The 23765-nt window shown below is 43.9% G+C and overlaps 1 protein-coding gene across 2 annotated transcripts in view; it reads right to left on the bottom strand.

Moving 5' to 3' along the window:
* The window catches only part of PLPP3 (phospholipid phosphatase 3), a 100503-nt gene extending 86511 nt beyond the window's left edge, over window positions 1-13992 (bottom strand). Inside the window, exon 1 of one of the 2 annotated variants that reach the window (XM_082264825.1) lies at window positions 13397-13992. In XM_082264825.1, coding sequence (XP_082120951.1) covers window positions 13397-13535 — 139 coding nt within the window. In that variant the 5' untranslated portion in view covers window positions 13536-13992. The remainder of the gene's footprint in view (window positions 1-13396) is intronic. The other variant, XM_082264824.1, reaches the window with a different exon arrangement.
* Window positions 13993-23765: the final 9773 nt, after the last annotated feature.

Raw genomic sequence — 23765 nt, 5'->3', positions numbered from 1 at the left:
TGCCCTTTTTGAATCCTCCTCCTGTTCAATCGCTCAAGGTGGCCTCTTCTTTTGCCTACCTCTTCGTCCAGCCCTGTGGTGGACAATGACTGAGGGGTGGTTCTGAGCCCCAGACATGCTGTATGCTGCTTGTGGTTGAATAAAGCGTTTACAAAGTAGTGGCGTCATCGGAATGCAGTTATAGGTTTGATATAACAGTTGCTTATCTTTACTCTGCACTGGCTTACTGCTGGTAAGAGTAAACCAGTGACGGGGCAAGGTTCCTTAGCATCCAATGCAAAAAGGCCAAAGTGGACCTCTCTACGAGCTGTGAACTCCTTCAGAAGCCTAATGCCTCGTACACACGCAACGATTATCGGCCGAGTACAGCGTTGCACAACCGTGCAATTGTCAGTTAAAACAAAGCAGTCCTGTATCGCAAAAAATGGCCTGGTCATGAAAGGGGGGGGGGGGCAGATCTTCCAGAGGGCAAGTGTGATATTAGGGGCAGACTGGCAACTTTCGGCCCAGGGGGCAAGTACAAACCAGAGGCCCATGGTGTAGCGACTTGGCCCTCCTCCAACTCTCCCTCTTATGGTCCTCCTGATCCCCATTCCAAGCTGAAGCCCTGCTCCAGGTACTCTCTACTTACCGGCTGAATCGCGTTTCCCGACCTGGCCAGCAGGGGGTGTTTTGGGGGGAGCTGGGAGAGCTCGGTCGGGGCTGCCCAGGGGAGAAGATTCTCCAGTGGGGCATGGAACCGGACTCTGCTCAGACAGTTTACACCATCCATCAATAAAGTAATTCATTTTTTAAGCCTAATACCACTTGGGTTACTTACTTTTTACTTTTGCATAGCTCCTTTTGCTATTCTTTTTGTTACTGGGGGGGCTGCGCTCTGTCGTTGTCCTCAACCCGCACCCAGTAGGTCAGTGAGAAGGACTTTTTACTTCTCTTCACCAGGAATCCCTTAGGCACGTCTGTGACAGAGGCAGTGCAGCCTTTTTATGGGGCATCAGAGCGGCCTAGGGGGCAATTGCCCTTGCCCCCTGGCTAAGTCCTCCCCTGTGTGATATCCTAAGGAAGAAACTCAAGTGGTCACACAATGAAAGTGTTAAAAAGTTACTTTTTCTTAGTAAATATAGAGTCAAAGCTTTTTTTTTTTTTGCTTGAAGTTCTACTTTCCAAAATGTTAGCTCCTCCCAGCCCCCCGCAAAAGGATTAAACACTTACTACCCTGCATTGCTAGGCTAAAATTCTTCCAGATGGTCCTCAAACCTCTTTCACGGCACTAAGACAGGAAAAGAGAAACATTTCTGTAAATATTATTAACTGGGTGGGTGAAATTAGTTCAGTCTGCCGCTCCGCATTGGTGAAATGCCTAGGATTTTCCGACCAACTTTAATTTCGTGATACCATCTAAGAAAATGTTTAGCTGGAAAATGTCGTTTCTGAAAGGCCTCTAATCATGGCTGCGTACACAGCGCTGGATGGCTCACAAGTGTTTGCACCTGTCAATCTTTCACCGCTTCAACTAAAGTCCTTGGACCTACATACGGGGCAGAGCAAACGAGGGGTCCTGGGGGGATGCCGGTAGTCCATTATATCCTCCTCTCGTTGGCTGTGCATAGCCGTACCAGGCTGCCTAACCTCAAGCTCACCCCATACTGACCAAGAATGCTTCAAATGCATTTTCTGAACATTTTCCAGGGTGGTCAATGAGAATGTTAAGTGGTTTTCTAATTTTTTTTAAAAAAAATAGCTGAGAAATAAATACATTTTTGCTTTTTTTTATGTTTTTTTTATTTTTATTTTTTTTTCCCAATTTTTTTTCCAATTAATTTTTTCAATGAATTATAGAATTTTTTTTTTTTTTATACATTCTCCACTTCTGGACCGGAAGGATTTGCCCCCTTAATGACCAGGCCATTTTTTGCGATTCAGCACTGTGTTAATTTAACAGACAATTGCGCAGTGATGCGACACTGTACCTAACTAAAATTGATGTCCTTTTTTCCCCACAAATAGAGCTTTCTTTTGGTGGTTTTTGATCACCTGTGTGATTTTTATTTTTTGCGCTATAAACAAAAATAGAGCGACAAAGATTCAGCGATTTGGGTTGAGCTCTAGAAAACCGAAGTTTAGAATAAGTTTGTGTATTGTATTGGTGCCAACATCCCTAATTAGAACAGGTAGTAATTATTTGGTTCCTCAGACCAGTGGGTGGGACTTTGAGGCAGAAAAAATTAAACAAGAGTAATATGCGTTTTGACGTTTATCATAAAACAAGAGACGCTTTTTAAAACTATACTAACAAAATTGCTCAAAAATCTTCGATTGACACTAACAAAGACTAAATATCTTTATATAGATATGGTGAAAATCCTTGAAAAAGGCACAGCCGAAACGCGTTGGGATGGAAACGCATCCTGCAAACATCCAACATCAATGGATGGCAGGATCTAGCGTCTCTAAAAAGTCACCAATTATCACAGTGTCACTCTCCTTTTTCTTTCGTGCACTATCACGGATGGGCCTCTCACCCATCCAGCACTTTATATTTCATGTCTTGTACATGCTAAATATTGTTTTATGATAAACCTTGTTTTATGATAAACGTCAAAACGCATATTACTCTTGTTTAATTTTTTCTGCCTCAAAGTCCCACCCACTGGTCTGAGGAACCAAATAATTACTACCTAGAGCGACAAAGATAGAGCGAAAAAAAATGTTTTAAATTAAAAATTTTTTAACATTTTAGGCCAATTTGTTGTCTGCTACATATTTTTGGTAAAAAAAAAAAAATCGCAATAAGCGTATTTTGATTGGTTTGCGCAAAAGTTATCACGTCTACTAACTACAGGAAAAATTTATGTCATTTTTATTGTTTTTTATTTTTTTACTAGTAATTGCGGCGATCTGCGATTTTTAACGGGACTCTGACATCGCGGAGGACAGATCGGACCCCTAACTGACATTTTTGACACTTTTGGGGGGACCAGTGACATTACTACAGTAATCAGTGCTAAAAATATGCACTGTTACTGTAATAATGCCATTGGCAGGGAAGGGGTTAACCCGGGGGTGATCAAAGGGTTAAATGTGTACCCAAGGGCGTGTTTCTAACTGTATGGGGGCGGGGCTTGTGAAATGACCATACAGATCTGTGTTCCTATATAGAAGGATCACAGGCACTCTGTGATCATTCCAGAGAGAAGAACAGTCGGCTGTGCTTACAACAGCTGACTGTTCTTCACTCTCAGCGGGGAGCGATAGTGGGTGTCAGGCAGCAATCGGAACCACCTACCCCCTGCATCGGAGTCCCCGCTGCCAAGTGGGGGCGAGAGTGCGCCGGCAGCGGCGCGCGCTCGCCCCCTAGCTGCAGGCGTATACCTACGGCGGTTAGCCTGCCGCAGTATAACTGCAGTGGGCGGTCCTTAAGTGGTTAATGAAGTAATAAATGAAAATATAATGCAGTTTTTATTTGGGTAGCATCTAGGCCCCTTTTTCCTTATCTCTGTCTCCTTACACTCCTTTTACAGTGCTCACTAGCTAAAGCTGGAATTTGCACACACAAGATCCTCATCCAAGGATTCAGCGAAAGACGCTAAGCCTGAAAGAGAGTTACCTCTGGTGTGATTTCTCTTAAAGCTCAACCCCTTGAAATTCTAAATGTATCCTTTGCATGTAGTGCTGCACCTACAATGTAAGAGTTAATTGCTCATTTAGTTCCAGGAGACTTGTTAAATACAACATACTTGCCATTTTATCCTCTGTCTCCTTGCTACCTGTTGTTTACAGTGCTCAGTAGCTAAAGCTGAAATTCACAAACACAAGATCCTTATCCGAGGATTCAATAGAGGGCCTCGTGTCTGAAAGGAAATGACTTGCAGTGGGCTGTGCTTGTTTAAGTCTAGGGGTCTTGTTAAAAAAGATTCACCTACCCATCTTCTCCCTTACACGTACTTACCATGTTATCCTCTATCTCCTTAAGCCTGGCACGCACCACTTGTTTTTTTGTTGAATGAAAAAAAACTTGACAGCTCTGGTCGGAGCCGCTGTACTAACAATCCGATGTCAGTACTGCAATCTCCCCCGCTAAACTCTTGTGTTCTGACAGGGGGGGGTTGCTGGCTGCTCCCGCCCGCGCCAGAACTCCTTGATCTCTGAACACTCCGGAACTGAACAGGAGGCGGTCGGCTGCTAGTTTTCCAGCATGCTCGTCGGACATAAGCCAGATAAACGGATTCTGCCATACACATGGGCTGAATGTTGGTTTTTATTGAAGCCCCCCAACATTCGGCCCCTGTGTACTAATGCTTTACTGCCTGTTGTTTACAGTGCTCAGTAGCTAAAGCTGAAATTTGCACACACAATATCCTTATCAGAGGATTCAATGGTGAATGTTGTGCTTAAAAGTTAGTTACTTCTGATGTGATTTCTATTAAAGCTTAACCCTGGGAAGCTTAAAATGTAACCCTTGCAGTGGGGCTCTGCCCACACTGCAAGGGCTAATTGCTCATCTAGGGTTAGCGCAGTGGTCCTCAGCTCCGGTCCTTGGGGCCCACTAACAGGCCAGGTTTGCAAGATAACTAAATTACATCACAGGTGATCTCATTTGCTGCTCAGTGATTGCAGTATTCTAGTCTGCATCTCCCCAAGGTAATACTTAAAATCTGGCCAGTTAGTGGGCCCCGAGGACCGGAGTTGAGGACCACTGGGCTAGGGTCAGTGCTGTATTTTGGCCTAGGCCAAAAAGGCCCAGGCCTAGGGCGGCACTTTGCAGGGGGGCAGCAAAAAATCCACCCCCCCACCTGACACTCTATTGGCCACTGGCTGCTAGAGCCATCTCTCTCTCCCCCCTCTCTCTCTTTTTCCCCCTCTCTCCCCTCCTCTCTCTCTCTCACCTCCCTCTCTTTCTCCCCCTCTCTCTATCATCCCCCCTCTCTCTCTCTCGCTCTCTCATCCCCCCTCTCTCTCATCCCACCCTCTCTCTCATCCCCCCCTCTCTCTCACCCCCCCTCTCTCTCACCCCCTTCTCTCTCTCTCTCTCTCTCTCTCTCATCCCGCTCTCTCTCTCTCCCTCACCCACCCCCCCTCTCTCTCTCCCTCACCCACCCCCTCTCTTATCCCCTCTCTCCCTCCCTAACCTACCCCCCCTCTCTCACACTCTGTCTCTCTCTCTCTCCCTCCCTCACCCACCCCCCTCTCTCTCTCTCTCTCACCCACCCCCTCAGGGGTTCATTGTGGGACTTGTAGTCCTTCAACTTTGGAGGGAGTCTCATCCGTTAAAAAAGGAGTGGGGAAAATTTACATGGCGGGGGGGGGGGGGGGGCGCCCAATTTTAGTCTTGCCTAGGGCAGCACAAAACCCAAATACACCACTGGCTAGGGTACTTGTCAAAGAAGATTCATTTACCCATCTTCTCCTCTACACTTTAGCTAAGGTTCTGACTACTGTACCAGCAATCCAGGGTCCATAAGCCTGCCCTGGATGTGATTACGCCGGGAAACAGTGCAAGGCCGGAATGTGAGCGCCATCTGCTTGGGGAGCGTAGAATCAATTCAGCAAAAGTGCCTAGGCAAAATCAATTAACCCTTGCAGTGTGGTCACAGCCCCACTAAAAGGGATAATTATCACATTTCCCAGAGTTAGACTAAGCTAGCCCATAATGCTCTGGGATTTCTTAGTCATGTGATAAATATTAAAGCGGAACCAAACCCTTCTATCCTTTTCAGCCAACAAAGCTGCCATCTTAGTCTCTGTTGCTGCACATGTGATCGGTTAGGACACCAGATATTTGATGGTTTGACAGTTTGGTTGAGAGCACGAGCATATGTGACAGTTAGCAATCCTGGCATACCTTTAGAGTAGTCCATTAAATACATGGGTTTAGTCCTAACATCCCAACAATTTAGGAAAAAGGAAGATGGTTCTTGATTTTGCACCTTCAAAAGCATGTTAGCAGTAACAGCATCTTACATTTCTTATCCTAAAAGAAATTCCTTGAAGATGGCTCAACATCAAACATACTTTTGAAGCCCAAACGTAGGGGAAAAGGAAAACCGTTCCGGTGTAAAAACGTCCTAACAATCAAACAGGGTGCTGGTTAGGTCCGCAATCCCGGCAGCTGTACAAAATAGAAGTAGGCAACCGCACTCCAACTTGAAAGTTTGAAATGAATAAAATCTGTTTATTGACGATCCAAATAATCCATAGTGACAAAAATCAGAGACAGGGGACAAACACAGTTGACGCGTTTCACGAAATTACATTCGCTTAGTCATAATAACCATAACATACTTTTGAGGGCCTTCTTATCTGCCAGGCAACATAATAGGTGGTAGAAGTCATAAACAAAACAACACAATCTTAGGAATTTCCAGTTGCTGAGTAGGTCATTTTCCTTTGTTCACCAATTTTAAGATTTTAAAATTGTGTATCAATTTTATAAGAAAATTAAACCATAGGAAAGAAGCTTTTTTTTTTTTTTTTTTGGAAGACGTTTGTTTGGTCTGCTGTGGTCGTCTCTCTGTACTAGGATACCTGTTCTTTGTAATTGACACCCCAAGCTGTCTCCGTCTCCAGTTTGTTATGCAAATGTGACTGTTGTCTTGCTTTGTAGAATCTCTTTAAGATGAACCACATTCACTAATTAATCCTTTGTCAAGACGATCCATTATGAAGAAGCATCAGTTCAAACTGGACAGGTGAGTAGGCTAATCATAATTATGTCACTAATTATCATTATGTACATGACAACTGACGAGCAGATCATGCTCTTTGGTTTAACCTTAAATACCTGGTAGATAATCAAATTTGCTACCGGTATCATACCAGGTATGTGGTATCTGCTAAACCAAATGATGACTATGCACCCTAGTGGACTAAGTCAAATGGGCTGTCTGTGGACACAGTGAGTTTTGCACTGAATGCAAAGGTTGCAGACAAGAAAGTTATCTCCTACCATTTCAGGCTTAGGAATTTGTCAGTAATGAAGAGCTGAATTTGCTAATTAAATGCTCACCACCCCCTGACAAAGCAAACATCTTGATGACAGCCAGTTTCTCCCCATCTTGATTTACGGACCCAGCCTATCAATTCTACTACAGTGATAAAAGTTTGACCTAGGAAGCACAGGAGTCTCAGAAATTTCAGCTGGGCACCAGAAGTACAAAAGGTTGTCTATCCAAATGTTTTCCAGTGATCTGCAGCAAGACTACCCCATGGAGCTTCAACAACACTCAAGTGTCAGAACTAGACTTCGAGCCAGCATGGGTTGGCCAAGACCGAAATCCAGTTGGCGAATTCAGATGTCAACTTAGAGAATCGTAAAGAGACTTAAGTCTGACACCTCTTCCTTTCAAGTTTAGAATGGGGTCATTTTGGCACCAAATATTATGGTTTGAAGTAAAAGGTAGAGACAGCCAAGTTTCGCAATCTCTAGTCACATAACGTCTTAACATTGGAGCTATCAGTAACTGTTTTGCAGTTACTGCTTGGTGGAAATAGATATCAGGATCTTTATATCTTCTAAGGATACGCATTACTAGTCAACACATCATTGGCATTGTCCAAGAGCGCCTGCATGGTGTCACTCGATACCTCTTCCTCGTTGAGAACGTGAACATCATATTTCATAGCCACCAGCAGTAAATGAGCATTGGGAAAATCCAGTGACAGTAAAACTATCTTTGAGGGAACAGGATAGCCATAAACTGGTCATCCCTAGAGAACTCAGGACATCAAAGACAACTGGCACCATTGGTAAGCACACATTTCACCCTAGTAGTTTGCAGAAAGCCTTTGGAAATCAAGTAATACCCCTTATTAAAAATCCAGTGACAGTAAAACTATCTTTGAGGGAACAGGATTGCCATAAACTGGTCATCCCTAGAGAACCCAGGACATCAAGGCCAACTGGCACCATTGGTAAGCACACATTTCACCCTAGTAGTTTGCAGAAAGCCTTTGGAAATCAAGTAATACCCCTTATTAAAACCCCAGTGACAGTAAGACTATCTTTGAGGGAACAGGATTGCCATAAACTGGTCATCCCTAGAGAACCCAGGACATCAAGGACAACTGGCACCATTGGTAAGCACAAATTTCACCATAGTAGTTTGCAGAAAGCCTTTGGAAATCAAGTAATACCCCTTATTAAACATCCAGTGACAGTAAAACTATCTTTGAGGGAACAGGATAGCCATAAACTGGTCATCCCTAGAGAACCCAGGACATCAAGGACAACTGGCACCATCGGTAAGCACACATTTCACCCTAGTAGTTTGAAGAAAGCCTTTGGAAATCAAGTAATACCCCTTATTAAAAATCCAGTGACAGTAAGACTATCTTTGAGGGAACAGGATTGCCATAAACTGGTCATCCCTGGAGAACCCAGGACATCAAGGCCAACTGGCATCATTGGTAAGCACAAATTTCATCCTAGTAGTTTGCAGAAAGCCTTTGGAAATCAAGTAATACCCCTTATTAAATAATAAAGAGCATAATTTAAACTCCAAACTTTCTCCATTAATAGATGGCTAATATCCATAGGATGGCATACCCATTTGCCCGTCTGTTACTGCTCTCTTCAGTTCTCACTTAGGTCGATATATGGGTTCCTGATGATGTTTTAAACTCAAGATTTAACCGTTTTTCATATCCACCGACACGGTTCCAACCCCCCCTCCGTCCTTCTATCCTCACTTGCTCTATTGCTCTCTTCTTTTCTTCCACTTTACCCTATCCTATTATTTAGGGGTACACTTCTATTCTGCTGTTTTTTGCGGGGCTCATAGCCCCATTAGCCTAGTGAAAGTTCATTGAGTGGCATATACCAGTCTGCTATTATGGCACCGCCTTGGGGGGCTATGGCTGCTCCCTTGCCTATGTGGAATTTCAGGGGGGGGGGGTAGCCTGGTGTCCCAGGGGTCTGCGCCGCGTCATTTAATTGTTATTATTACTTTTTTCTGGTCTTTAATTTCATGCATGTTAACTTGCTTAATGTACTCCAGAATTTTGTACCTCCATTTACACATGACAACTTTACATGTTCCCTGTATTCTTTTACGAATTTTCAATAAAAAGTTATTAAACAAAAAAAATAGATGGCTAATATTGTACAACCCTCTACTGTGCCCTGGTAGATTGATCATCAATTTGCTACAAAAAAATGTCTACCCATCAAGCTTAAACAATTATTCCAAACTTGATAACAAGCTTTGGATTATCATTTAAGGATTACCTAGTGGTTTTAGGGGACAGTTCTGGATTAAATCCTATATTTGGAAAGTATACAGTGTACAACTCCCCAGTTAACAGCACAATCTTATCTTGAGAATTTAAGAACGTGATAGCATTATCCAGACTCAGCACCTATAATCTGGATGTACACTAATCTGATTGTGAACATACCTTGGCCAAAGCAAACACAACAACTGACAATGAGGCAAAGAAAAACCAAAGTTTGTGCAAACTCCAAGACTTTTTTTTTTCAGCACATTTGATCTTTTTGACACAAACTTTATAAGTTGAAAAATTGATTTCAGCAACCAATGGTCCAGTAATGACAGAGGCAAAACTTCCTCGCCCTATACGGGATGGATGGCCGCGAGCCAAATTCGACTGCACGTCAGGCGGACCCTTAACCAAGTTTAAAGAGCCTAATTCCACTCAATCCCCAGAATTCTCAGTTGCACGAAACAATACGAACCAGATGTCAATTATGTAATGATTTATGAGTTCAGTTCTTTCTTGGAGACCTGCTCAGTTACCTAAGCAAACTCCAAATACTCCACATCACCCTCGGCTTCTCGGTGCCACAATGCCTTGTAGCTTAGCAATAAAATCTAGCAATTCATACTAGTGTTTCATATAAACATTGCAAGCGTGACCTTTGGAGTAGGATAGCTGTGACAGAGTGTTTTAAAGCTATGAATAACGCATAAGGCATTTGTCCATAAAAGAAATGGACACAGTATGGCAGACTTGCAATGTGAAGGCTGGGAGCACACTGACATTGACAACCTAGTTGGGTTTAGTTAAGTTAAAACAGCTGCAGGTGCATGTTGGTCATTCAAAAACATTACAAAAATTCTGCCTGCATCTGGAGGAGATACTACCTTGCACAATGTAGGCAGATCTATACAAGGGTAAAAAAAAAAATAAGTGCAAAGTTTTGCTTTGAAGCCACAGGGATCTGATAAGAGCCAAACAACCCTGACAGAGGTTCACTGCAGCTTCTCAACTGAAACCCAAGCCAGCAACTATTGATCCAACTGTCAGCTCCTTCCATTGCTTCAGCAGAGTAGCTTGTAACCTATAGGGGATTAAGAAGCTCTCAGCCATGCCGAATTCCCCACTTCTGCCCTAGGACCACACAGCCTGTACAACTTAATTTCCTAAGGTTTGCACACAGAAATCTTTTAACATATGGCAGGGCAAAAAATGGCATTTGGGATGTTTATATACATAAAAAAAAAAAAAAAAAAATCAGCACGCAAAAAATAAATGAATAACAAATGTAACAAAAGTTACAACTGTAAAGCTCTCTCTGCATTTCCTTCTTTCTATATGTATATATGTATATAAACATACAAAGATGCATACACAAACTTTCATGCTGGATATATGCCTGCAGGGTAAGCATAAACAGCATCAGGAGCAGATAACATATACAATCCCATAAACTGGCAATCAGCACGGAGAATTTTATAATTTCCTCCCATATCAGGGCTCGCTAGGTACTTTCCACTAATAACTTTCCCTTTTCAGGCAATTAAACACACATGTGAAAGTCAAAACTTGCATCAGTCATCACCAACATTAGAGAAGCCTTCAAACAGAGTTTCTACACCAGCGTTTTTCAAACTTTTTGCCCCCGAACAACCCATGAAATTATTTTCAGGTCTTGGGGAACCCCTGCTAAGATTAATTCCTATTGCTCCTTACATTGACAGTCAGTGGAAAGAATGTCAAGCCTACAAAAAACTAAAAAGATCAATGTTTTCTTGCTGCTAGCTCTGCCGAGTGGTGTTGGACTCAAAACTTTGGAGGCATCATCAGATGGGAGGTCAATCAGCCACAGCTTTAGGAAACCCTAGCAGCCCCTGCAGGAACCCTAAGGTTCTACAGAACCCTGGTTGAGAACTGCTGCTCTGGAGGAAAACCTTGGAATAATTTTCAGGTTTCAGAGAACCCCTGCTAAAAGTAATTCTAACATTAGTGGTCAAAACTTTAGGGGCATCATCAGCTGGGAGTCCAATCCTCCACAGCTTAAGGATCCCCTAGCAACCTCTAGAGAACCATAAAGTCCTACAGAACCCTGGTTGAGAGCTGCTGCTCTGGAGGAACCCTTCAAATAATTTTCAAGTTTCAGAGAACCCCTGCTAAAAATAATTCTTACATTGCTGGTCAAAACTTTGGGGGCATCATCAGCTGGGAGTCCAATCCTCCACATCTTAAGGATCCCCTAGCAACCTCTAGAGAACCATAAGGTCCTACAGAATCTTGGTTGAGAACTGCTGCTCTGGAGGAACCCTTCAAATAATTTTCAAGTTTCAGAGAACCCCTGCTAAAAGTAATTCTTACATTAGTGGTCAAAACGTTGGGGGCATCATCAGCTGGGAGTCCAATCCTCCACAGCTTAAGGATCCCCTAGCAACCTCTAGAGAACCATAAGGTCCTACAGAATCCTGGTTGAGAGCTACTGCTCTGGAGGAACCCTTCAAATAACTTTCAAGTTTCAGAGAACCCCTGCTAAAAATATTTCTTACATTGCTGGTCAAAACTTTGGGGGCATCATCAGCTGGAAGGTCAATCTGCCAGAGCTTATGGAACCCTTTAAACCTCTGAAGGAACCCTGGTGAGCTCTGGCAGAGCTCATGAAACAATGAAATAATTTTCAGGTCTCAGGGAACCCCTGCTAAGATTAGTTCCTAATGCTCCTTACATTGATGGTCAGTGGAAAGAATGTCAACCTTATAAACAGCTAAAAAGACTATTGGTAAAATGCTGTTGGCTCTGCCAAGTGGCACTGGACCCCTGACTTTTTGAGGCACCATCAGATGGGAGGTCAACCAGCCACAGCTCAAGGAACCCTTAGCAACCTTTGAAGGAATTCTACAGTTCAACAGGAACCCTGGTTGAGACAAGCTGATCTACAGTCACAATTATATTTTTTGAACTCATAAAGTAAATAAATAAATAAATTAGAAGTACAAATGTATCAAGCACCACGCTCTTAGCCAAGTCACATGGGTGTAAAAAAAAAAGAAACAAAACTTTAGAAAACTTTTTCATACTAATAACTTTCTCTTCTATTTTGAACATAAAGTAAGTACATACACTTGATATACAAATGTAGCTAGCACCACGCTCTTAGGCAAGGCACTTGTTAGTAAAAAAAAAAAGAAACAAAACTTCCAAAAACTTTGGAACACTTTTTCAATCATTTTTTTTTTCAAGCGTAATTCTTTTTTTAAGTTAAAAAGTGATTAAATAAATTAAATACACAAATGTATCAAGCACCAGGCTCTTAGGCAAGGCACATGCTTGTAAAACAAAAAAGAAAAAAAGTAATAAAACTTTAGAAAACTTTTTAAAACTTTCTAGTAAGTTTTTCCTAAACAGAAAATTAATTAAATAAACAAATGCATTAAGCTGTTAGGCAAGGCACACGCTTGTAAAAAATAAAAAAATAATAATAATAAAACTTTTTAAAACTTTTTAAAACTTTCTAGTAAGTTTTTCCTAAACAGATAAATAAATTAAATAAAAAAATGTATTAAGCACCAATCTGTTAGGCAAGGCACATGCTTGTAAAAAAAAAAAAAAAATAAAAAATAATAAAACTTTAGAAAACTTTTTAAAACTTTCTAGTAAGTTTTTCCTAAACAGATAAATAAATTAAATAAACAAATGTAGCACCGATCTGTTAGGCAAGGCACATGCTTGTAAAAAAATAAAAAAAATAAAAAATAATAAAACTTTAGAAAACTTTTTAAAACTTTCTAGTAAGTTTTTTCTAAACAGATAAATAAATTAAATAAACAAATTTATTATGCACCAATCTGTTAGGCAAGGCACATGCTTGTAAAAAAAAAAAAAAGTAACAAAACTTTAGAAAACTTTTTAACACTTTCTAATAAGTCTTTCTCAAGCAGAGATTGCAGCGGGGAGTTTGTAGATACTGTAACATTAGCCCCTGTTTTATTGCAGCCAGCCAGGGAGAGTGCAGGGGAAAAGTTATTTTAGAATTAAGTCATTCTGCATGCAAGGAAACTCAACAGCTTTAGACTGTCAAGAGGAGAATGCCAAAGGAAAAGGGTGCATGAGGGCTCTGCACCCCACTCAATGCCAGGAGGGCTCCTGTAAAGCCAAGAAAGTTTTTTCGTCAATTTTGTTTTTAACTTACCTACAACAAGGCAGAAAAGATCCAGAAAAATAAGCAGAATCCTCTTGCAGCTCCCAGTGCCATTATTGTTGTTTAAAGTGGTGCTGCCCCCGTTCCTGCTTTCGGGGGGCATCGCCTTGTCATATTTGTAGTTCTGCATGCTGGTGTTGCAGTTGGAGACAAATTTCTTTAGATCCAGGCTGCCCAGCTTTGCACACAGTCAATGACAGCAAGCAGACAGGGCGCTTGTGACTTTGTTTCCCCCTCCCCAGGTACAAAGTCCTTTTTCAAGCCTTGGATAAAGTCAGAGTTTGCTCCAGAGATGGATCCAAGTTTTTCGGAGTAGGATCCCGGCTTTGGGGATGGGATTTCACTTCTGCCTGGGATTTTGGTGAATGCACAGAGAGGGAGAAAGAGAGAAAGGAGGGGGATATTATTCCCAGAGATCCCAGCCTCTGTTCACAAAAGGCTCACTCAGTCCTGCTGATAAAAAGTGCTGAGAGCTCAGTCTGCACTCCTGCTCTGCCTGCTCTCCTTCTGCACTTTTATTTTCAGGGTCTGCTTTCCACCCCCTATAAGAAACTGCCTTGCTCTTGGCACTGATGGGATTTGGCTAGCACAGCCCCCTTCCTGAAACTTACTTATACATATGATAATTAACTGCACATTTGTTTCCAGAGAGAGAAAGCTGACCCCAAACAGTATGAGGGAGCCTCTAGTGTTCAAAAAGTGCTCCAGAAGAATTTTTTTCCTTTTTTTTTTTTCCAAGAAGTTGCAAAAGTTTAAAGAGGCACCATAGTCCCCCACCTCCTCCTCCTCCTCCGCCTCTCCCCCAGAGTGACTTACATTTACCTTTTCCTCCTCTAGGCTGCAGGTAGAAGGTAGGAGGTCCCGAAGAAAGGCCTGGGAGGGGTTTTTTAAGGCTGAATAAAGCTTATGTTGGAGACGTAAAAAGACAAATGTGTTTTTGTCTGCTCATTCACATGATGCCATGCGTGTGAAAACTTGTCCCTGAGCTGTCACTGTGTTTTGCTGGCATGCTGGGGTTGGGTCATGTAATGTGTTTTTAAACACTTTGTTAGCAGCTGCTTAGTGCAAAACTTTCAGGTGGGGAGGTATGGATTTGGAGGTTTAGGGCTGGACCGAGTTCAACGGCGGTCTACTGGGAGAGGAGCTTTTCATAGGGCTCATCCCACCATTGCAATGGATTAATGCAGCATTTTTCAACCTCTTTTTCAGTCGCGGCACCTTTTAAATGCATGCAAAATCTTGAGGCACCCCAGTCTGAAATGTAAAAAAAGGTAAGTGTTACTTATCAATGAGAAACCTGAGCCTAGGACGATGCACACAACTGCCCTGATGAAATTAACTTCACATCAGAAGACCTCCTTCATATCAAAGGTCCCCCATGAAATTGGAGGTCCCGTTATCACATCAGATGTCTCCCCTTCACATCAGAAGCTCCTTATCACATCAGAGGTCTCCCCTTCACATCAGAGATCCCCATCACATCAGAGGTCTCCCCTTCACATCAGAGGCTCCCCTTCACATCAGTGGTCCCCCATCACATCAGAGATCCCGATCACATGAGAGGTACCCCTACAAATCAGAGGTACCCCTTCACATCAGGGGCTCCTCATCACATCAGATGTCTCCCCTTCACATCAGAGGCTCCTCATCACATCAAAGGTCTCCCCTTCACATCAGAGGCTCCCCATCACATCAGAGGCCTCCCCTTCACATCAGAGATTCCCATCACATCAGAGGTCTCCCCTTCACATCAGAGATCCCCATCACATGAGAGGTCTCCCCTTCACATCAGAGATCCCCATCACATCAGAGGTCTCCCCTTCACATCAGAGATCCCAATCACATCAAAGATACCCCTTCACATCAGAGATCCCAATCACATCAAAGATACCCCTTCACATCAGAGATCCCCATCACATCAAAGGTACCCCTTCACATAAGAGGTACCCCTTCACATAAGAGGTACCCCTTCACATCAGAGGTACCCCTTCACATTAGAGGCTCCCAATCACATCCAATGTTCTCCATCACATCGGAGATCCCCCATTACATTAGAAGTTCCCCCATGACATCAGAGATCCCCCTTACATAAGAGATCTCCATAACACTAGAGGTCCCCCTTTACATCAGAGTTTCCCCTATCACATCAGAGGTACCCCTTCACATCAGAGGCTCCCCGTCACATCAGAAGCTCCCAATCACATTGGATGTCCCTCATCATATCAGAGGTCCCCCCACCATATTGGAGGCCCCTCATCACACCAGAGGTCCTCCTATTGCATCAGAAGTCCCTCATTACATTATAAGTTCCCCCATCACATCACAGATCCCCATCACATCAGAGGCTCCCCATTACATCAGAGGTCTCCCCTTCACATCAGATGCTCCACATCACATCAGAGATACCCATCACGTCAGAGGTACCCCTTCACATCAGAGGTACCTCTTCACATAAGAGGCTCCTTATCACATCAGAGGTTCCCCTATAACATCAGAGGTCCCCCATTACATTAAACGTTTCTCCCTTAACATCAAAGGCTCCCCATCACATCAGAGGCTTCCCATCACATCAGAGGCTTCCCATCACATCGGATGCCCCCTCCACACCATATTGGAGGCCCCTCATCACACCAGAGGTCCCCCTATCACATTGGAGGTCCCCATCACTATAGAGCTCCCCCCTTCACATCAAAGGCTCCCCATCATAATAGAGGTCCACCAATCACATCAGATAACCCCTTTCACGTCAGATCAAATCTGAGTCCCCCAATACATGAGATCAAAGCCTGTCAGCACACCAGCGCACGTGCAGTTGATTTACCATGCACGCACAAAGACAGGGAGGTTGTCAAGCTTCCTTGGCCACAGTCTTTGCATGTGCATGGGAAACCCCATCCATGCGCAAATACCCGGGGGACCTTGTGCCTGCACAGAAGTGCCGCAGGGCTTCTTCGGTATCTGAGCCCTATGGCAAATCTGTGCATGAGCAGGAGGCGAGGAGAAATTCCTGCCAAGGTGAGAATTGTGGAAAAGCTGCTTTGCAGCCCAAATAAAGCTCTTTTAAAAAACAAAAAAATATTCTATTTTCAAGAGAGGGAGGAGCAAGGTGGCAGGGCAGCTCAATATGCCCTTTAGGATGAAGATCCACTTTAGGCATTTACACAGACACAATGAATGATCCTTGCATTGTTTGTAATGTTATCTCCTATGATTATCAGCTCCATCTAGTGGCCATACTGTTTTTGTTTTTTTTATTTAGGCTTTTTAGAAAAATGCTGCATAGTGACCACTAGATGGAGCTGAAAATCATAGGAGATCATAAGATTGCAAACAATATGCCTGTGCACCGCAAAGTTTTTATACATAGACCTCTTAAATTCCAAACTTTCTGCAGTAATCAATGACTAATATGGTGCAATCCTCCACTGCTAGATTGCAAGAGGAAACCTGTGCCAGCCCACGGGAATTATAATTACTATAAAAGTATTATATAGTACAAACGATTTGCAGAGCACTTTACATTATAAAGGGAGACAGTACAGTTACAATACAGTTCAAGACAAGAGGGTTAGAAAGGTCCTGCTCCTGAAAGCTTACAATCTAAAAGGGAGGGGCTGTATGCAGATAGTGGTAGCAAACTGAAACCGGGACGCCAGTTTCACATCGGACGCTACCTGGCACTCACCGGACACGGGGGGGGGGGGTTCACTTGTCTGCCCAGCAAATTGCAGCAATGACCTGAGACATGTAGAAGATGACCTAACTTCACCATAGAGATGAGCAGTGGCCATCGCCTTGATGTGTAAAACCACAAGGCTTCAAAGTACTTCTCTGAATCGCCTTTCTCAGGCTTGGATGGGTTTTCACTTCCCATAAGTTACCTAAATATAATTCTCCTAAAAGCCTGACCCATTTTAGAGAAGTGTAAGGTATAGCCAGAGGAGTCCAGTAGCTGGATGAGCACAAGTTCATGGGAGTTGTAGACTTGTAGTTCTTCAATAGCAGGAGAACAAGTTGTGAAGGGTTCAGTGTTCCCTGTATATATGTTAGCATCTTATAACTGATGAAAATACATCTTCAGGTGGCATTATGGTACTTGTTGTTCTGCAAAGACATTGATAATCTGCTGAAATGTGTCAGGGCAGCAGAATTAAAGCTGCATCCTTAGCTGATGAGACACAGATACTTGGACCTGCCTATAGGCTCCAGCCGGTTGGGAAGGAGTTACATCTCACCCCATAGCCTCAGGTGACATTACTTACAATAGAGAAGGTTTACTGCTTACTGAAGGTGTTTATTTTGTTCTCTTTGTTTCCTTCTGCACTCAGGAGAGTAACTGAATATACAGGTTGTACATTAATGCTTACAGGTAGGCAGGACTATTTTAAAGGGTCAGTCCATGCAGAACTGATGTTTGGCGGATGATGGAAAGTTAAACCACCTGTAAATGTCCTCTATTTCTCAGAGATCACTGCAATGGGTTCCCTAGTCTGCACACCTGCTGTGCCCATTATGAGGGCTTCCCACCATCCCTGTACTGAGTTCCCAGGTCTGTACACCTGCTGTGCCCATTATGAGGGGTTCTCACCATCCCTGTACTGGGTTTCCAGGTCTGTATACCTGCTGTGCCCATTATGAGAAGTTCCTACCATCCCTGTGCTGCTTTCCTGGGTCTGCACACCTGTTGTGCCCATTATAAGGAGCTCCCGCCATCCCTGTGCTGAGTTCTTGGGTTTGTACACCCCCTGTGCCCATTATGAGGGGCTCCCACCATCCTTGTGCTGAGTTTTTGGGTTTGCACACCTGCTCTGACCATTATGTGGGCTCCAACTATCTCCGTGCTGAGTTCCCAGGGCTGTACATCTGCTCTGACCATTATAGGGGGAGGGAGGGGGGGTTCCCACCATTCCTGTGCTGGGTTCCTGACCCTGAACACCTGCTGTGGCCATTATGATGGGTTTCTAGGTTCCTGGGTCTATACAACTACTGTGCTGATGATGGGGAGCTTCCCCCATCCCTGTGCTGAGTCCCTGGGTCTGCACACCCGCTGTGCCGCCAATGAGGGTTTCCCTGCATCCTTGCATTACACCTGCTATGCCCATTGCATGGGGGTTTCCACTATCCTTATGCTGAGTTCCCATGTCTGTACACCTGTTGTGCTCATTATAAGGGACTCCCACCATCCCTGTGCTGAGTTTCTGGGTCTGCACACCTACTGTGCCCATTATGAGGGGTTCTCACTATCCCTGTGCAGAGTTCTTAGTTGGAGTGTACTAGCAAGAGAAGATATATGTGTCTTTCTTCTTAAATATTTTAGGTAGTCTGACCATTTAATAAGGGTCTTTGCAAAGACACTCAAAAATCCATCCTAGGAAGCCAATGGCCATTAAAGAAGAGGATTTTGTTTCATTTAGGATATTGTAGTTTACGAAAGAGCTCCATGAACATAATCTCTACACTGGAATAAGTAGAGTAAAATGATGCAGATTACTCTTACCTCTTTTGCCACCTTTGCAAATACTGGTTCTGAGGCTGGGAAGCTAAATGCACACCTCCCTTTGGGCACTATTCCTTCAACCGACACCAATGATGAGGCACAATTCCTTCAACTGACTCACCTAACACTTATACCAATTATTGGGTATTATTCCCCCAATGATGGGGCACTATTCCTCCTATTGACACCAACGATGGGGCACTATTCCTAATACTGATACCAATTATGGTGTAATATTTCCCCTAATGACACCAATGATGGGGCACTATTCCTCCCACTGACACCAACAATGGGGCACTATTCCTCCCACTGACACCAACGATGGGGCACTATTCCTCCCACTGACACCAACGATGGGGCACTATTCCTCCCACTGACACCAACGATGGGGCACTATTCCTAACACTGATACCAATTATGGGGTACTATTCCCACATGACACCAACAATAGGACACTATTCCTCCCACTGACACCAACGATGGGGCACTAGTCTTCCCACTGACACCAACAATGGGACACTATTCTTCCTCTTACTGACCACAGGTACTATGTCATTTATTTACTACCACTAACCACCAAGCCTGAAACATTGTGTACCTACAGTGATGCTGGGGGAACTTTTTATTTCCATTGGCCACTATTCAGCCCCCCCTAAAGTATAAAGGATGATAAACTGGCCCTTTGTTCAGAAATTTTGGAGACCCCTGCTCTAGAGCAGGGGTCTCCAAATTGCGGTCCATGGCCCAGATGTGGACCTTTGCTTGCCTTTTCCTGGCCCTTGGGGCACTATTTCCCCACTGACACCAATGATGGGGTCCTGTCCTCCCACTGACACCATGGATGGGGTCCTGTCCTCCCACTGACACCATGGATGGGGTACTGTTCCTCCCACTGACACCAGAGATGGGAAACTGATTCTCCCACTGATACCAATGATGGGGTCCTGTTCTCCCACTGACACCAATGATGGGGTCCTGTTCTCCCACTGACACCAATGATGGGGTACTGTCCCTTTCGACCAACACCAATGATGGGGCACTATCCCCCCCACTGACACCAATTATGGGGCACTATTTCTCCCACTGTCCACCAAGCTTATGGCCACCGATGCCAGGGCATATTTTTCTCCCACTGGCCACAGTCCAGCCCCCTAAAGTTTGAAGGGCAGTTAACTGATAGTTTGGAGACCCCTGCTCTAAAGGATAGTAGGAACGAGTGACCACTTGGCCACTCGAATTTATCCAAAAATGATATGTCATTCGATTCGGACCATATTTCATTATTTTGAAATCCATCCCAGGAAAACACATTGTTTCCAAAAGGGCAATTCTCCTTTGACAGCAAGGGAGTGACATCTCACTGGTTCAACCAAGAGAGCAATGCCATGGAAAGAGGTAAATGGCTTTTTTTCCCTCTTTATTGATTGAGGTAGTGCGTCATAGGCCTACCCGATCCTGGTGCAGAGGGGCCATTAATGTATGATGACATTAGAGCCTGGATGGCTAAAAGTGTTTTCACGCTTCCATTATACAGGAGCCAGTGGCCGCTCTCTCTTAGCAGGCCTGTCTAGGCTGGGGTGGCCATTGATCGAAGAGTGATAGACATCAGCCTGTATCTGTCTATCTGTGTCCTGCTGACGGCAATGTAACCCTACACCTGACCTGAAGGGCCAATATGGTGGTTCAGCAAAAAACAGAATCATCTTCCAACTTGTCTTCCAAAAAAACTGATTGCAAGTGCAGATAGGGTCAGGATCAAATACAGTTGAGGGACAGCGGAGCCCTGCAGCTGTGAAGAAGATACAAAGGTCAGCTTGCCCTGGGTAGTATACAACAGGGTTTAACCTTCTTTAGGACCTAAATTCTTCCATGGCTTTTGCCTACAAATTTTTTACTTCTGATGTACAGATCTGCAGAAATGTAAAGGTCTATTTACTGAAAATGTTTAACCCACCCATGAAGCCCACGCCAAATTTAGCAGCACTGCCAGGCACCAGTTTCAAAAACTATTACGAATTAGCTTATGTATACCAAGACAATTTACAGGTATGGATTTTTGCATAATCACACTGGTCCAGCATAGACTCATAAAAGTACAGATATTCCATACCTGGCTCATCCCTGTGGAAGTGGAGAATCGCTGTACTAGCTGCCGCTGTGTTAATGCGCACATTTTAGCATGCATGGCCATTACCAATAAGTGTTAATGGGCCCCTAAATTTAGGTTCACTCACATTATTCTGTGTCAGGAACACTGCCATTTAGCAGACGCATTACCATAGGCATTTGCAAGGGGTGTGCCAGGTGTGCTTGGGCACACCCTAATTACTCTGTGCGGTGCCAATTCCCCCTACTGCCAGGGCTTCCCCGTGTTGGCTCCCCTGTCCCAAAGTGTTGCTGGTTTCCCTTTCCCCCAGCTGCTGCGGGGGATGTTTTAGGATGGGGAGTGAGGGAAGGGCTAGTAAATATGTAATTTACCAGCCCCTTCCTTTTCTAAATAAACACACTCACTCACTGTGTTCATTCATAACTGAAGCATAGTAAAACTGGGTTTACTATGCTTCAGTTTGTGAATGAACAGGAAGCTCAGCTCAGCACAGAGCACTTCCCATTCATTCGCTCTCCGGTGCAGCTGAGGCTGCAGAGAAAGGCATGTGTGTTTGATCTTTAGGGTGCATACCAGTGCACACTGCAGTGCCATACATTTTGGTGCGGTGTATTCTCAAAAAATAGTCAGGGGCTTCTTCTTTTCGTTTCTCTTGCGTAGGGCAACCCATTGAAATGAGCGGGTTGTCCTACACGCAAAACAGGGGCACACGCGGAAAATGCACCTGCAGCTTGGCCACCCCTGTATGTGTGAACCAAGCCTAAGCGTTAGGCTGGTGACTTTTTTAGGACTAGAATGGCTGTAAATGGTTAACTTTCAGGATTTGGTTAGGGGTCAGTGCTAGGGGTAGATTATAAAGAGTCCTGCATTGACTCCTTTAGTACCATACTGCCACTGCGATGCCTTGGAGAGTTTAATTTGGAACTCACCGCTATGTGTTTCTGGTTCCTCCGTCCTGCAAGGTTGGGAAGTGGAAACAAGTTTTGTTCGGGAGTAAATGACTCACCCACTTCTGTTTTACTCATATGAAAAGTAAAAGTGAGGGAACAATGAGAGTCCTCGCTGCCGGGACAAGTCACAGCGGATTAAAATGATTTCTTAACAATACAACAAGCACTGGTAATTGATGTGTATTTCTGGAATGAAAGAATTTATAAACTCAGGTCTTCAGATCTTCTACTCATGTTATACTGTAGGTGATCTTCCGTAGGATGCCAACATTAAATTACCATCACCTGGCCTGTAGGAGGTCTTCAGATCTTCTACTCATGTTATACTGTAGGTGATCTTCCGTAGGATGCCAACATTAAATTACCATCACCTGGCCTGTAGGAGGACTTCAGGTTTTCTACTCATGTTATACTCAAGGTGATCTTCTCTAGGGTGAAAACATAAAATTAACATCACTTGTCCTGTTGGAGGACTTCAGACCTTCTACTCATCATATTATGCTGTAGGTGTGATCTTCCCCAGGGTGCAAACATAAAATAGACATCACCTGGCCTGTAGGAGGTCTTCAGATCTTGTATTTATGTTGTGCTGTTAGTGATCTTCCCTAGGTTGTAAATATAAAATGACCATCACCTGTGCTGTAGGTCTTCAGATCTTCTACTCATGTACTGTAGGTGATCTTCCCTAGGATGCAAACATAAAATGACCATCACCTGTCCTGTAGGAGGTCTTCAGATCTTCTACTCATGTTGTACTGTAGGTGATCTTCCCTAGGGTGCAAACATAAAATGACCATCACCTGTCCTGTAGGAGGTCTTCAGATCTTCTACTCATGTTATACTGTAGGTGATCTTTCCTAGGGCTCAAATTTAAAATGACCATCACCTGTCCTGTAGAAGGTCTTCAGATCTTGTATTTATGTGGTACTGTTAGTGATCTTCCCTAGGTTGTAAATATAAAATGACCATCACCTGTGCTGTAGGTCTTCAGATCTTCTACTCATGTACTGTAGGTGATCTTCCCTAGGGTGCAAACATAAAATGACCATCACCTGTCCTGTAGGAGGTCTTCAGATCTTCTACTCATGTTGTACTGTAGGTGATCTTCCCTAGGGTGCAAACATAAAATGACCGTCACCTGTCCTGTAGGAGGTCTTCGGATCTTCTACTCATGTTATACTGTAGGTGATCTTTCCTAGGGCTCAAATTTAAAATGACCATCATCTGAATCTTTGTTGTCTGTAGGAATGTGGAGTTACAAGCTGTCCAGAAATGCACCAGGCATTATGTCCATCATGTATGCATACTGTACATCCATTCTGTTGTATCCAACTTTTTGGGCCAGCTCTCTGGGGAATAAGTGGGGATGGAAAATGCGGGAGAGAGACAGGATAAGAAAGTAAGAAGAGAGGTGCAGAACTAAGCAGGGGGAGAAGGCAGGAAACAGAGAGGGAAGGCGGAACCTTCAGGTTAGATTGTGTTCCAGAATGGCAGGAATACCCAAACTGGCCATGGGCAGAGTGGGTAGAGCATAAGACCACCATGAGTTCCACACTTTGAGAAACTTGGTATGGGAGTCATGAACCATACTGGTCATATTCTCATGAAGCATGAGGGCAGTCAGAATGCTCTTCACCTCTGCAAACCCAAGCCCCAGCAATGGCACGCCCTGTGGCAATGAAAAGATAGGTAGCCAGCTTCTGCTGGTAAGAGAAGAGGCCTGGGGGAGAGTACTGGAGAAGTGGAGGTGTCCTTGTGGAAGGATACATGGAGGGTACATGGAAAAGTGTTGGGAGTAGGCCATAG

The sequence above is a fragment of the Pelophylax lessonae genome, assembly GCF_965119305.1.
Source record: "Pelophylax lessonae genome assembly, chromosome: 8".
Lineage (NCBI taxonomy): Eukaryota > Metazoa > Chordata > Amphibia > Anura > Ranidae > Pelophylax > Pelophylax lessonae.
The sequence above is the reverse complement of the archived record's forward strand: the minus strand, read 5'-3'. Positions and strand labels throughout refer to the sequence as shown.